The 16,613-nt window shown below is 38.3% G+C and overlaps 1 protein-coding gene across 8 annotated transcripts in view; it reads right to left on the reverse strand.

Moving 5' to 3' along the window:
* LOC131426173 (stromal interaction molecule homolog) overlaps window positions 1-12,570 on the reverse strand; it is a 49,415-nt gene extending 36,845 nt beyond the window's left edge. The window contains exons 1-2 of one of the 8 annotated variants that reach the window (XM_058588676.1): window positions 12,471-12,570; window positions 10,841-11,894 (exon numbers count right to left, since the gene is read on the reverse strand). In XM_058588676.1, coding sequence (XP_058444659.1) covers window positions 10,841-11,402 — 562 coding nt within the window. In that variant the 5' untranslated portion in view covers window positions 11,403-11,894; window positions 12,471-12,570. Of the gene's footprint in view, window positions 1-10,840 lie in introns of all 8 variants that reach the window. The other 7 variants (XM_058588677.1, XM_058588675.1, XM_058588674.1 and 4 more) reach the window with 7 other exon arrangements.
* Window positions 12,571-16,613: the final 4,043 nt, after the last annotated feature.

The raw sequence follows: 16,613 nt of genomic DNA on the forward strand, positions 1-16,613 counted from the left end.
TCGTACTGCGACATACTTTCCCGAACATACCCATTGCTGCAGTTAATTCTATTAAACTACTACTATTAAACTATTAATAGTAACTATTACTATTAAATGCTCTGGAGAACACTTTGTTTTCCCCAGTAATTTGATGACTTTTTGGGGCTCATTGTCAGTTTGTGATTGATTTCACAAATCTGTGAAAACCCGTGTAATTTTAAAAATCTGTGCAGCATATTAAGAATCTAGGAAACTCAGATTAATCTGTGAACCTGGCATCTCTGGAGACAGCAATTTGTTTTCAACTGGCATAAGCATAAGCCACTGAAGGCTCTCCAGAAGGTGTGCATACAAGTTCTCACAGAGCCGAACGTGACAGAGCGAACAACAAATCTGGGAAAGGTTAACTAACACACACACACACACACTTTTTAAATAGCTCCATAAATAGAAGTCACAGCTCAATAAGTCAGGCGATCGCGGCGGCCAAGGAAATTGATTTGCTTGTGGAAGTTTTATTTCCAACACAAACGTTGCGAGTTATGATACGTGTCCGTTTCAATTCGAGTAAAAAACTACAAGGATCAGCCCCATGGGGTTGTTCGAGCCATTGATGTGGAACAAGGCAACCAAAATTTCTAATGATCATCATTTTCAATTAATCGTCACACTGCACGAGAGTCTGCTTAGATTGAACTTTATTAGGCACCAGGAACCAGATGAAATTACATCAATAGCCCAAATGTATGCAATTATATGTTTGTACAAGCTTGTGATACGGATATCGATATTTAAGATTCTCTTCGCCAAGCTTGTGTTCAAGTTTTGTATGCAAGCAGTAGTTTTTATAGCGTTTCTCTACCATTCTGCGATTTCGGTTGAAGCGATAAACTTTTTCTCATTCGCAATCGAGTTCATCTTATATAAATTAGAAATTAATCATATGCAATCAAAATGTACCCTGGGGTAGTTGTCAGGCGAAACGACATAACATGGAATTTCATCCGAACTTGCATGACACGAGATCAGAGCATATCAATTAAAGCTTCAAATCGTTTTATGGCACTTTTTGTCTTGCTGTCTACCTACATCTAGCATGCTACGCGTAGGACTGAAAGGTTAGCTATAATTTTGCTTATATTTATAGATACGCGTGCTTCCAACAGCTTCGCTTTAGCATTCATTGACCAATCAGAGCGATGCTTTCACTTTGATATATCGCTTACTCCTTCAAAACCGTCGACTATGGCAGGGAAAACCGGTATGCCGGAGATTTTTTGCAGAGAAAAAATAGGACACTACTAGCTATTAATCAACATTTCAATGATGTACAATTAAAAATACATGGTTATGAACATTCAAATCAATACGTAGAAATATTTTCAATCAAATGGTGACATAATATTAATAATTGATACAAAATTGACTGAGCTGTAATTGTTCAAAACCTGACCACATTTCTACGTGTATTTTTCTTGTGTTTCTAATTAGCACCCCTATATAGAAAACAAAAATGTGTTCCACATTAAAAAATGTTTTCAAAATGTGAGTATAGCATCTGTCAGAATTGACCATTCGATTCGACACGCGGGACTCTTCACAAGAGTTGATCGAACTCGTTCAACATTCTCTGGTGTCCGGACAGTCCGGACGTGACCCGGAGGTTTTATTTTGGTCACAGAACCTGTTTTTACCAATTTTTTCACCAACAGTTTCACAGTATTACGAAAAGGCACCAACATTTTCGGTTTTAATTTAAAACGTTTTTTTAAACTTACGAAAGTTGTAACGTAGGACTGATTCTTCGAAAACGTGTTCCAGTGCAACCGGAGAACAAAATGTGTCAGATTCCTTTGCGCCACCCTTTATTAGACCCGTATTTTTTCCCATTTTATACCCATTTTTGGTATATCAAAATTTCGATTGAATTCGATATTTTTTTTTTTGATTTTTTGGAAAGCTTATGGTTCAACCTTTCTCATATAGAAAGGCAATCACTGTGAAAACCAACCGAGGTCCGAACGGTCGAATGTCATAAAGGTATTCGACTCAGCTCGACGAACTGATGGAAATATTGTGTGTGTGTATGTGAGTATTTTTCACAAACTGTGAATCACATAACAGACTTTTTAGTCCCATAGCCTATTTCAACTCGTTCCGTCTTCCGTTTCCAGAAATACAGGGTGATATGCACCAAAAAATGGAAAAAAAATATGCACTCACTTTTCTCAGAGATGGCTGAATCGATTTTCACAATCGTAGATTCACACAGTCTGCTATTGAATTTAATCTGGATATACTTCCGTTTACCGAATTACTGGGTAATATTAACAAAATAATTAAATAATGTGCCCTTAACTTTCTCGGAGATTGCTCAGTTGATTTTCACAAACCGCGATGGGAGCGGTTCGTTTCGCTATCTAAAACTGTCATGTCTGTGAGGGTCATGAGTACCAACATAACGCCTCCAAAAGATCAACAATCGAACTTGCGTGGCCCGTGAAAATTCAAAATTCGTGATGCTTTTTGGACAAACCTGGATGAAAAAAATAATTTCGCCTGCAAGCTTTTGTTCTGGGATGTGGCAAGGCATCTGCAGTTGTGGAAAAAAAACCCTTTTTTAATCCAATTCCAGCACGTAGCGATACGTACCGAACAGTTAGAATGTTTGGATACTCATTGTCATATAATTTCCGGAACTGGAAGTCGGATCTGGATGAAATCGCACAGTATCGTTTAAGATAACGAGAGCTTTCATTTGAATCATGATTTGTGAAAATCAGTTTAACCGTCTGCTGAAAAATCAAAGTAAGTTCCGTTTTTTGAGCCTTGGTTCACTATTACCGGTGCTTTCGGAAGTGGAAACCGGGGACTAGTAGTCCCAAAGCAGATTTATGTATTCACCAACTAACAAGATCTGCCAACTAGATGAATTTACCAGTGAGTTTTATAAAAATTTGCACCTTGTTTCGCCATCGCTTGTGAAAAAATACACATGAAATTGAAAATTTTCACTAATCGCACTGTAATACCGGAACCGGAAGTCGGATCTGGATTAATTTGTCGGGGACTTTATAAAGGATTTCAAGGTCTTGTATTTGCATATTGAGTGCGCATTTTCTCATAGATTTGCACATACCTTATGATCAAAAAAGAACCAGAATTTTATTAAAAAACGCAAAATTTCAATGTTTGATAAATTTCTTTATTATCGCCTTCAAAGTACTCTCCTCCTGCGGCAATACATGCATGCCAACGCTTGATCCAATTTTCCATACAAGTTTTATAGGCCGCCGAAGATATGGCCTTTAGTTCACGCAGCGAATTCTTTTTTATGGTCTCTATGGTCTCAAAACGCGTTCCCCGCAATGGCAATTTAAGTCTGGGGAAGAGGAAAAAGTCACACGGGGCCATATCTGGAGAGTACGGTGCTTGGTTGATGATATTGGTTGAGTTTTTGGCCAATAATCTTCTTTTTGGCCACATCAACACGACGCTGTTTTTGAATGAAATTCAGCTTTTTTGGCACCAACCGAGAAGCAACGCGTTTCAAACCCAAAACATCAGTTAAAATGTGTTCGACTGATCCCTAAGAGATGCCCAACAACACAGCAATCTCTCTAATCGGTACAGAACGATTTTGCAACACGATTTGCCTTGCCGATTTAATGTTTTCTTCAGTAACAGATGTTGTTGGGCGGCCAGGGATCTCATCATGATCCAAGCTTGTACGACCACCTTTGAAGCGTTTATACCACTCGTATGCCTGTGTTTTTCCTAGACACGATTCACCAAAGGCCTTTTCTAACATTTTCAACGTTTCGGAACACTTAAATCCATTTGCAACACAAAATTTGATGCACGCACGTTGTTCTAAATTTTTATCCATTATAAAAATCGCCACACGAAAATTTTTCAACTTCTTTGTATAGACGCCAAACAAAAACTAATCTTATGATATGCGTCAAAATTTGACAGAATGTCTATAAAAGTGATGCAAACGTTGAGAGAATAAAAGTTTACGCGGGAATTTCAAAATGAAAATTCCGGTTCTTTTTTGATCATAAGGTATTACTTTGTAAATCAATCGAAAGTCGGTTAAAGTTGAAATGCAATAGCAAGCTATGAGACCATAAGACCTTTCATTTGAGTCTGAGTTTGTGAAAATCGGTTGAGGCATTGCGGAGAAAATTGAGTGACATTATTTGACACACAGAGACATATAGTGATCTCGAAGAACTGAATCGAATAATATTTGACTCTCGGCCCTCCGAACCTCGGTTGTCAAGTTGGTTTTCACAGATAAATGTCCTTCGTGGATGACGGCAACTCAGGTAACCAATAAGCGCATACTAATGCCATTGAATTAGGGCCGACTCTAGCAAAATATACGGCTCTTCATAGATAATGCTTATTTATGACAGATGTGCATTCTGAAAGCAGAATTCTGATTGATTTACGACAGATTAGCATTCAGATTGCAGATGTAGAGCTACAAGAATTTCCAGTGCTCATAAAAGACTATTTTAGTGCCATTATAAATGATTACTGGAATGAATGTAGAAACTCTCAATCCATCAAGTTGTTCAGAAATTGAAGTAATGTAATCAGACAATCTATATGCTAATTTTGAAAACACCCCCTAATCGAAAAAGAAATAAATATACCATAACCGGGAGTCACTGATGGGATTACCTGTACTTCACATCAAGTGGTGCAGTTCTGAGTCATTCAAACGATGAGGTTTGTCTTTTTCATTTCTCATTAAAGCCATGACACCGCCGTGGCCATGACCCAAACACTTAACATGTAAAATACCAAACTAGCCGAAAAAATGTGTTTCCCCTTTTGAGCGAGAGCAAGTTGCATGATTGCACCGATAGGAGGAACGTGCAGAATTCTCACACCACCGCCGGCTATTATTCTGTTTGGTCTTATGTTACTATCATTAAACAGATATAAAAATAGCGTCCATCAACGATTCTCCTATCGTCGCAGTTGAATTATGTAAGCTATTTTAATAATCATCCAACCGGCATTTTCGGACTCGCGCTCTGCTCGGTCGGAGCGGTGCGGTGCAGTCGAAGCTGATGAAAACCGGTTGCCCGCCCCGTGTGTGTGATTGCTTTACGATGACGTTCTGGTGAGTAGTGGGAAACAACACACAAACGCCTCAAAACGACGCCGTTTTGGGTGGGAGTAAACGGTGAAATGTTTTCCGATCAATCCATCAATCGACGGCGATTAAAGTCATTCCGTTACAAGCGTTATTTAGTGGAGCTGTTCATTCGAATTTTGCCAGGCGAAGTATCAAAATTCAGAGAAGCGCACCTCGGTGGCAAAATAAACGTCCAAATGAATCATTAATAACAAACGAGCCGAGAGAATGATAGGACCGCGAACATGGTGGTACGTGAAGTTCAATGTTTACCACCGCCGCTACCGTCGGAAAGATAATGAAAAATCTTCCTAATCTCTGCAAACTTTGTTCGGTTTTGTTTGCCCGGATGAACACCGTGTTCCGGAGACTGTGTACGGAAAAAGAGAGCTCTTGAAAATGCCGGATTTCAATGCGACCGAATGGCCGTGACCTTCATCCCGGAACTTGCACCCATTTTTCCCCATGACCATGACGGTTTGTGGTGCTTTGATCTATTTGTTGGTAGGACGATTAAAACTGTGCTCTCGCTCATATTTACCCACGCTGGTCTATGCAAAGAATTCCCCGAGCAGCTAACTGAGCTAACAACAAACCCAGGAGTTTTGGTTTCGGCATCGGATTAGCGAATGTTTTCCGAAGCTATCCACGTATTTACATACGTGGCTGCGCACAACACCTCCAGATGTAAAGAAAAAAAAACACACGAAGTAATTGCGACCGGTGCTGCCGGCAACAAAAGAAGACGCCCGCTTGGTGGTTGGTCCGCATTTATTGATAATGAATGTAAACAAACGGCGATTGTCAGCGGAGTGTGCTGCCGGTTTTCACGCGCAAATTTTCGTTTTCGTTTGCTACTGCCTCTTTTATGGGCTGAGTATGAGTTATCACACTGCAAATGAGAACATTCGCTTCTTTGAAATAGAAGAGAGCAATAATTTGGAAAATACACGTGTACTGACATAAAACATTTCTGCTCTATTGATTTGTGGTGTGATTAAACGAAAAATATGATGTTACAATTCATTGCCGGGAAGGCCAATTGGAAGGAAAATTTGAAGCTCATTTTCATCTGCTTCGTTTAGTGAAACTGGCGTAGAACAAAAAATGAGTTATGAGTTTGGATCTTATATACAATTTTTACTAGGCGATGTAAGGCCAAACTTGTTTGCATTTTAAGAATAGCTTCATAATGCTTAAATCATTTTACATCTGGAAACACTGTTGGTTTTACTGTGGTGCTTCCAGTTGTCAGATCTGATGTGTTCTAAAATGTTTCTTCTTTCAGCACTGAAAAAATTTTCACATTAATTTTGAACAGCCTTTTCGAAGGCTGGAATTTGCTCTTTTCTGGCAAGTAAAGAATCAAACAGGTTACTGAAACAGAATCTAATGACTAAAAGACGTTTCCATAGACGTCGAAACGTACGTAAAAGTGGGCACTTCGAAGTCAAATGTTCTTCGTGCTAAAGAACGTTTGAATCTTCGAACCTATAAGAAGCAGAAACAACCAAAACGTAGTCCGAAACAAGAAGCATCGATCAGGCTGAGGGTTCGAAAGCTGTACAATACGATTCTTGCTGGAAATTTGAACTGCATAATCATGGACGACGAAACCTACGTGAAACTCGATTACAAATTCTTGCCGGGAGCACAATATTATACGGAAGAGAGAAGAGCAAGTATTAAACCAGTCCGAGACATCGATTGAAGTCGAAAAATTTGGTAAGAAAGCTATGGTCTGGCAAGCAATTTGTAGCTGCGGTAAGATTTCGAAACCCTTCATCGCCACTGCTTCAATGAACAGCGAAATATATATCAAGGAATGTTTACAAAAACGACTTCTACCCATGATTCGAAGCCACAAGGATCCTGTTGACTTTTGGAAAGATCTTGCTTCTTGCCACTACTCGAAATCAACGGTAGAATGGTATACTACCAAAAATGTCACTTTCGTCCCAAAAGACATGAATCCACCAAATTGCCTACAACTTCGACCAATTGAGGATTTTTGGGTATTAACGAAGGCACATCTTAGGAAACATGTCTCGGCAGCCATTCAACAGTTCGAAAAAGATTGTAAAAAAGCGTCAAAACTTGTCGCCAAGAAGTCTGTACGGAATTTAATGAGGAACGTTCGCAAGAAGCTAGTCTACAATGGCTAAGTAGCAAATGTTGAGAATAATATTCTGTTGTTGTAGTCTAATATTATCAGTATATCGAATAAAATTTGAATATCTAACACTTGTGAATTATTTACAGCGAAATCAAAGTGCGTCCATACTTTCTGGGGCAGTCCTTAGGTTAGCCAACAGAGGTATCCCGAATAGTAGCGGGTCATTTCGCCGAAAGCCATTTCACCGAAAGTCATTTTACCGAGAAGGTAATTTCGAATGCATCATATTATTATTTATTTTTGTTTATGGCTTTTGGTTAATTGATGAGGGGCAGCCAAGATGGCTCGGCGACACAAAGCCGCCGAGACGACGCCAGCTGAGTTAGCCGTCGATCCAACCGTCGGAAGCGGCGGCCTCTTGCAAATATACCTGTAATCGCTAGGTCCGAACGACCTGTAGCGAGGTCGGACAGCACAAGAGCAAAAACGATGTGGCCGCATTAAATATTTTTCATTTCCACTCAGTAAACGGAGAATACCGCAAACATTTGCTTGGTAGATACAGTTAAGCGGATTCTTTGACGCTTAGTTGATAATAATTTCAAAAAGCTTTCTTGAGAACTCCGTTCTGAGTATCATGAATCCAAGAGAGTAGTCTTTCTGGATTATACGTGGGAAAATGAATTCATCCGTAATTTTAAATATGAGATATTTCAGAAGTACATTTGTAGATCAACAAAACTAGCGTTAATGCTATCATCTTTTGTTTGTCTTTATTCTAAATCTATTCCAATTACGATATTAAGAAAACCAACGACAAATTTAAGGATTCAGCGAAAAGACCTTTTCGAACAAATGGCTTTCGGCGAAATGACCCTGATCCGTCCCAAATGATGAATTTCACGCCAAATCGTGTTCGGAGTTCGCAGCACCTTCTCAAGTTTTTTATAAAGCTCTCTGAACATGTAGACTTTTTCACAGGAGGCCACTTTGCATACTTTTTTGCATCTTTTTAGAAGGACCAAACTTTTTTTATCAGAGAATCCTAGAAAAAAAAGTGTACTGGTGATTTGAGAAAAAACAGGACAATTTTCGAGTAAAAAAAATGATACAGAAAAAATACAAAATACTATTTACGATTTTATCCCAAAATAGGTGATTACATTCCCTACCTACTGTTCAAATATTGCACTATGGGCACTTTTAGGGATACATTTTTTTCTATTTTTATTTTCTCAGTGTCTTCTTAACGAAAACAAAACTAAATTCAAACTCATAATTATCCGAAAATCCGATGAAACACAAGTTGAAAGCAGATTTGACTGAATACTCTATCACTTTTTCCACCAGTGTTTGCAAAAAAATATCAGTATTAGATAAGAAAAAAGATTTAGTTAGAAAAACTTATTTTCTTGAAAATGCCCATCTTGCAATATATGGACAGTTAGTAGGGAACAAAATTATCTACCTTGGGACAAAATTTCATTCATATAAAAATTTAGTTTATTTTTAAAATTTGACTTTAAATCTTTAGAATCGCTTTTCACCTTTCTCTACAGAAAGGTAACAGAATTGCTGAAAAACCTGAATTTGTTCTCGCTTGAGAAAACTGAATTTGACCCAGGATAGTTCCATAAAACAAACACTTTTCACGAAACTGTGTTGATTTCACACTTAGCAACGGGGGTTTGAGCAAACCAGATATAAAAACCAGGTTCGAAACTGACTCGAATTTCAGTTCAACAACGTTTGAAACTAGCTTGAAACAAACGGTTTGATATCAGTTAGAGTGGAAACCGGGTTAGGTTTGGCATCAAGCGAAAACGACATAAGATAATTTAGCTTAGATGGCATTATTTCTTCTTGAAAATTTTCGCTGATACTCCGAATACTTATATTAGTATTAGAATTTCTTTTGAATAATCATTTTTTTGTGATTTTGTTGCCTATATGAGATTATTTTGCTTGGTGTTAACTTCAATCGATCGCTTTGAATAGCAAACATGTGCCTCAAATTTCCACAAATTTGAAAATTTCTGTGATAATATTTCGAATGGAGAACGAAAATGCTTAGATAATCGCTTCGAACGGCTTGCAGAGTATCCAAATTTCTGTGAATATAAAAATTTTGAATTTTTTTTCAAGAATTTAAATCTTTTAAAGTCTAGCTTTTATCAAAATCAATCGATATGAATACAAAAGTAGCATTCCTCGAAAAATTCCGAGTATTTCTGAATATTACTAGTACTAGTATATGAAAATACGTATGTTATCGCTTTGAATTTAAATATGTCACAAAAACAATATATCAATATAATCAGAACTTTTATTAGCTATGTGTAATAGAAGAATATCGCAATTAATTTATTTTGTGGCAGATGTATTTGTCAAAGAATCACAAATTCTTTGTACTCGAACCGCTAACGTCTGAAATATTGGCAGTCAAAGCAAGCATTCCCGTTTTTTCGAGACTTGCAATGAATTAAAATGCATCTCGGATTAAGCTAACAGCAACTTTGTTTTATTCCAAGCTTAATCTTTTCAGATTTTGTCGCAAACAAGCCTTAACGATATTCTGTAGTGCGTGTCAGTTTTATACGTATCCAAGACAGCCAGTTATGTCTTTAACATAACCGATAACCGAAACTAATAATATAAGGAAATACTTTATGTTTCGTCTTCGATTCATCAGTGCCTAACAGTTTATGCTGAACTGTTATGCCAATCAGTAGTTAAACATAAACCGCTGAGCAGACAAAGTTTCTGCTACTAGAAGAACATTGTATTACTTTATACCGAAGTGCAACGTCTCAGCTGATGTGCCGAACGTAAAAGATTTTCGACATATAATTACCGATTCAGGTTATTAATTTTTGTGCTCAGAGCATCACCATAAACTGTCACGCGCTGTTGATTCGGAAACGAAGCCTAACGTTTATTAAAACGTATTTTTGTGCTGTTATGTTTTCACCACTACATGACTTAATTGTAGGCCATTAATTGTTTGTCAACCTCGTGATATCCTACTGAAAAAAGATTCCCTTCCAAATAAATCCTCACATGTTCCCCAGTGCCAGATTGCAGCTCACATTTTCAGAACCCGTTCCACTTTGTTTTTTTTTGCTACTCTAACAATAACAATCACTCCAACAACAGTCATGGCTAGACATTACACATCGGTGGTGCCATTGTTCGAAGACCAATGAACAAAAACACCAACAATAAAATTCCCATTTTGGTATAATATCACACCATACGCCCCGATATGGTTGATCTTAAAGCTCAAACTACCGGCTGGCATTGCACTCCACCCCGGACAGGTGTGAAACAGTTCGACCAGATTTGTCAGCGCAGCGAAAACACACATACACGCACACACAATTGTATGGTGTGAAAAAATTCGTCAGGCATTTCGGTGCAGCAGCTATGCAAGTCGGCTTCGGATTTCCACCTTGGGCGGTAAGTTCGCACACGCTAAAACGGGACACAAGTACCTCAAGAACAAACTTTTGAGAACAACAACGTGTTAAAACACAATACAAAAGAAAAAAAAAAACAGAAGCAAAAATTCTTGTGATACCTACCAAATTCATGATGGACGGCTTGAGACATCGCCTGGCTGAGAACAGCGTACGAGTTTCGAGTCTCCAACATCCGATTAGAAGACTGCTGACCGGAAGAGCCTGCTTTAGAAGACTGTTGATGTTGTTGTTGTTGCTGTTGTTGGTGTTGTTGTTGACTGCCATCGGTTGTCGGTAAAACACTACCACCTGACGATCCTACTGGATCGCCTCGAAGCTCACCGTCAGCACCGCGATCGGACTGTTGAACGGGGATTTTCTGCTGCTGCTGCTGTTGCTGTTGTTGCCTCTGTACTGGATATGTTTGCCTTGAGTTGAGCTGTATGTCATCGCTTTGCGCCTCACTTTCAAAGCACGACACAAACACGATCGATGATGATGAGGTGAACAACGCCAACGATAGAGCAACAAGCAACCAGCTTCGAATTGCGGCCGCAGATGGGAATACTCGGAAGTGATGCATTTCTCTGTGCGAAGCTGGATTTCGTTTCTGCTCCGACAAGATGATGCTAACAGGAACCGTTGAATGCAAACCAGGAAAACAAAAGAATGGATCCACTATCATCGCATATGCCTCATTATAACGATTCGATTCCCGTTTTGCCAATGCTGTCTGACAAGCTGCTATTGATGTTGTTGTTGTTATTGTTGCTGTTGGTTTTGATCACACGATCACAAGCTGTTACTGCTTTGCTTTTGGCATTGATCTCGAACAAGAACCACTACTTCCGGATCTCCCAATCGATTCCCGGGTGCTTGAACGATCTTTTCCAGAAATTGCTACCTCACTTCACCCGACGCCTTTGAACGACCTTCACCTTGTACCGTGCGACAGGCAGGTCCGATGCTTCGTAGCACACCTTTCTGCTTTATTCCGAGAGACTCCAAGAGGTGATCTACGCCTCGCGTACCGCCGCTCTGTTATATGATATTTTCTTCTTCGTCTTGCCACTCGCTCACACACACGCGTTCTTTATACGACACGAAAATGACACACAATATATATATATATGAAAAAAAATCTGTATAGACGTAAGGGAACGATCGAAAATGACACCTAAAAATAAGATTTTTCCATCCGCACTTTTGACACCAGTATCCGGATCGCTTCAAAGTGGCACCGTTTGCAGAAAAAATCGCACCTTTCCAGCAAATGTGTGCCACACACTTGATTCCTTTTTTTTTTTTTCGTTTTCTAGACTTTCTCTCCACCGAATTCGGAAAGAGGAAACAATGAAACCACGAAACGAACACGTCAACCCGTTCACACCGAAACTAATCGAATAGGTAGATTCCAACAACGGATCCGAACAGTCAATGATCTATCGAGCACAGCAGCCTGCAAGCCAACGAATCAGACGACACGTATATTATTGAGATCTCCCGTCTGAGGACGATCATACAACACACAATAAAATAAATATTTTTCACCCCTACAGAGACGAATTTCTAGCTACGACTGCTAAATAGGTAGGTATATCCCGCTACACTTCTAGACAAATAATGAGTGGCTCCAACGAAAACAGCCGAGCTCACCCGTCTCACTCGCGCACAATAATCAGTCGTTGGCGGCGGAGGCAATTAAATACCTAAACACACGTTCGATTTTTTCTTTAATTATGTAGCTACTAACAAAAAAACGTTTGCTTGTGGGACTTGCAGCAGCAGAATACAGCGAACAGAAACAACACAGCGAACTGATAGTGATGGAAAACGCGACGGGCACGAACTGTCAACTGTACCAGAGCTGCCAGGTTATATTTTACAACCATTACTCATACGGATGCTAAAATATCCACTCAGTCTAATCGCTTAAATGAAGGATTTTTTTTCTAGCTAACAATTAGTTACTAAAACAAAATGTTTCACAATGTATAGTTAAATAGGACTTCAAAGTGTTTTAATCAATTGAAACAGATTGCCACGTTTCGAAATTGTATTATTTGGATAAAATTTTCGCTTCGCCAGACACTCGTATAAAGAAAGCGTATGTGTGAGCGAGTGGCCTGATTTTACAAATTTTACCAGATTTTGATAAATTTTTGAATCAAAGACAGATTTTTGAAAAATAAATAACATGACAACTCTGGTCAAGACAGTTTAATGTTATCTCTTTTGTTCGATGTTAAAATTAGTATTTGCAATGGTTCATCTTCAGTTCCCCTCCAAAACGAATGTTGAACGACCATTGTTATCTTTTGGAAATGTACATAAATACAGATTTGTTTTCGCTCTTTCGGCTCGGACCTGTCGGTTCGTAAAGCATACATCCAGATTTGTATCAAATTGTGTCAATTGGCAGCTCTGTGTATATGATCCATTATTACGATGTAATAGTAAAGGTGAAACCTATTGCAAACAAATCCAGTTCAAATGGTCGAAAAATCCTAAAGGGCGAAAAATGTTCACACTGAATTCCATTTGAAATTCAGGCCATGGATCATTTCGCGAATTATTTTAACTTTTAGTTAAAATTTGACAGTCGAGTGGTTATTTTTCTTCGAGTAGTTAAATTTAACTGAAACTGCGGCCCATTTCAAAGTTTGGCAGACAGAAAATTATTTCGGTTAATTTTGAACTGAAAATAAAATGATATCAAGTGGTATCCCAACTAACAAAAAGTTCGGATAAAAGGGACTGATTTGGCTTAAGCAGCTCTCAAAGTTCACCAATAGCATTCTAAGCAGCCCCTTTTTTTAAAATAATTATTCACACTAGAAAGTTCGCGCGGCGCAAACGAAAGCACTTTTTAACTACTTCTAGAATGTTCTGTACTTTCAAGTTGCTAAAAGTACCACGCGTACTTATATGTCGTTTTCGCCAGAGAAAACTGAAACTGACCCAGGGTCGTTTCATCAAACAAACACTTTTCATGAAACTGTGTTGGTTTCGCACTTAGCAACGGGGGTTTGAGCAAACCTGATATAAAAACCAGGTTCGAAACTACCTCGATTTTCAGTCCAACAACGTTAAAACTAGGTTCAAAACTGGCTTCAAACAAACGGTTTGTTCGGCAACAGTTAGGGTGGAAACTATATTAGGTTTGGCATCAAGCGAAAACGAAATTAAGTAGCGAGAAAGTTCACGCAGAACTTGTTCTGTACTTCGAACTGTCAAAAATTGCCACGTGTTTTCTAAAGCAGCTAGAAAGTTCACGTGGAACTTGATCTGTACTTTCAAGTTCCCAGTTCAAGTTCCGCGTGTACATTTAAGCAGCAACCCGCTTGTACGCGGTGGGCAGATTGCTTCTGTCGGATTTTACCATACAAGACTAACAGAACCGTTTTGAATCGGTTCTACATTTTTAGCGTCTTGGTTTTATTTTTTTCAATAAAAAGTACATATTAAAGGCAATAAATTATTGCCCTTCATATATACTAACTATGGAAATGTTATTGCCAATAACATTGCTTTCTCACTACCAAACATACCCATATTTCATTCTCATTTACCTCGTCTTAAGATTCGTTTTTTGTGTGTACATGCGGGATTGACGAATATCAAATGAAACCGAATAAAAAAAAAAAGAAAAAGAAATGAAGAGTAAAATAAACAAGAAACGTACGGCAAGATAATGACGCAATTTCGCCTGAACAATTTTGACAGCAGCCGGAATGCAGCCAGTCTTCTGACGGTTGCCAGAATTCCTTACAAGCGGGAAGAAATGGATGTTAATAATAATTGTGGAACTTCTGGTTGCTTGGGATAGTAATTACAATACAGCAAACGTAGGAAGAACACTTAGGGTAACAGAGGTATTTTGGCCCACCTAACAAACTTTATGGATTCAATCGATGTTAAGTAACCCATGTTGCATCAATTTGAAGTAAATCACATTATAATACCTATTGCGGAAGGGTTTTTCAAAGATATTAATTTTTTTTCATTTACATTGGATATATTTACAAAGTAGGCCAGAATAAAATCAATCAAGTACTGAGGGTACTGAATGTACAAAAATAAATTACGCATAAGTAACTTGTCCTTAAGATCTGGAAACAGAATTTTTTGGCAAGATTTTTTCGCAGTGTCGTTTTAAACTTTGTATTTAAGAGTAACGAAAAATCGGGCATCTGAAACAAACGTTTGCTTGTTTAAGAATAATATTTTCTATAAAAAAGGCAAGTTATTTTAAAGCTATTAACTTTTGGAACCCACAAAATAATCATGAAAGTGAAAATTTTCGTTAGTGTAAAGTTCTGAAATCTCGGTAAAAGCAATTTTTTTGTCGAAGTTAGACATAATATGATACTGAACTGGTCGGTAAACAACAAATATACCGAAACAAGCTAACCCGTTTGCCGATATCTCGCAAAGCGTGCTATAATTTACTGTAATTCGGCTAGACAATTTTCATCTTACGTCACCTACCGATTTTGTATAGCACCGGATGTCGCCGTTTTTTCCTGGAGCTGAAAAATTTATACGAATTGGGCGAAAGAAAGAGATTTTAGTATTGCGCGAAAAGCTAAGTGGAATTAAAATGCTCTTTTTATATGTATACTTTTAAACATTTGTTTATGTCCAGGTTGGAACACCAGAAACAAATGTTTTACTGAGATATTTTTTGGTTTATCGCTTTCGGTATTTTATCGGAATTTACATGTTTTATTTTAAATTAAATGAGCAATTATAAAATACACTTTTTCCCCAAACTTGATTTTCGTGATCAGTATTTCAGGCAATAATAAAGCAAAATCCTTTCTACGCTCAAGTACTGATGGCTCGGCAATCTATGATTCGATTCCGATCGCTTTTCCCGAGCTAACAGCCGTTTGCAGAGATTCTCAGTAATTAAACATTTTGCCGAGCACTCAGCTTTGCAAATTTCGGCAAATATTTCGTCGAGTTTCAGCAATAAAATTTAAGTGTGTTTATCGATAGTCCCATGACAAAAGGACCTTACTGCAAATGAGAGCCTCTCTTTGTTTATTTTCTCTTTTGATTATTACGGGACCATTACTGCAATTTCCCGGATGTTTCCAATATAAATCAAAAGCTTGTGGTTTTAACTTAAAAGTTTTACGAAGAGTAAGGTGTCAAGTATAAAAACAATCCGGTACATCGTGACAGAAAAAGTAAACAGAGAGAAACTGTCATTTACAGTTAGGCCCTTTTGTCGTGGGACTATCGAATGTCGGTTAATTTTTCAGAAGGCCGTAGGAGCAAATGACAATTTCTCTTTGTTTACTTTCTCTTCTATTATTTACCAAGCGGATTCCACGTTTATCACTCAACTCTTTGCATAAATTGATACCCGAAACTTTCGACTTATAGTGGTATTTCGGATGCCCAACAACGAAAAACCCGACGGAAACTTGTAGAACAAAACAAAAGCATGTATTTCGTGAGAAACGAAATTATTCTTGTGTCTAGGAAACGGAACCGTTGTTTGCAACAACTTACTCGACAGTAGTGTTACATTAAAGTAGGGGCTCACGAGGTTAATAGAGACGGTAAGTTCAAGGGGCTGCTCCATCAACACGACTTTCAAACAGAATTGTAAAACCCAAGAAAATCTTCAAAATCACATCACAATAATCGAGAGATGAAGTAAACAAAACGAAACTGTCACTTGCTCTTACGACCTTCTGAACAATCAACCGAGATGTGTTTTTGGCTGACAGTGGCGTATCTAGACGGGGTGAGGGGGCGAATTATTTTAGTGGTTGTTTCGGCTGTGAACCATTTCGCGGTTAATGTTAACTTTTGGTTGAAATCGGACACTTGAGCGGTTATTTTTTGTCGACTAGTTAAATTTAATTAAAACTGCGGC

Source organism: Malaya genurostris, chromosome 1, assembly GCF_030247185.1.
Source record: "Malaya genurostris strain Urasoe2022 chromosome 1, Malgen_1.1, whole genome shotgun sequence".
In the NCBI taxonomy this organism is placed as follows: domain Eukaryota; kingdom Metazoa; phylum Arthropoda; class Insecta; order Diptera; family Culicidae; genus Malaya; species Malaya genurostris.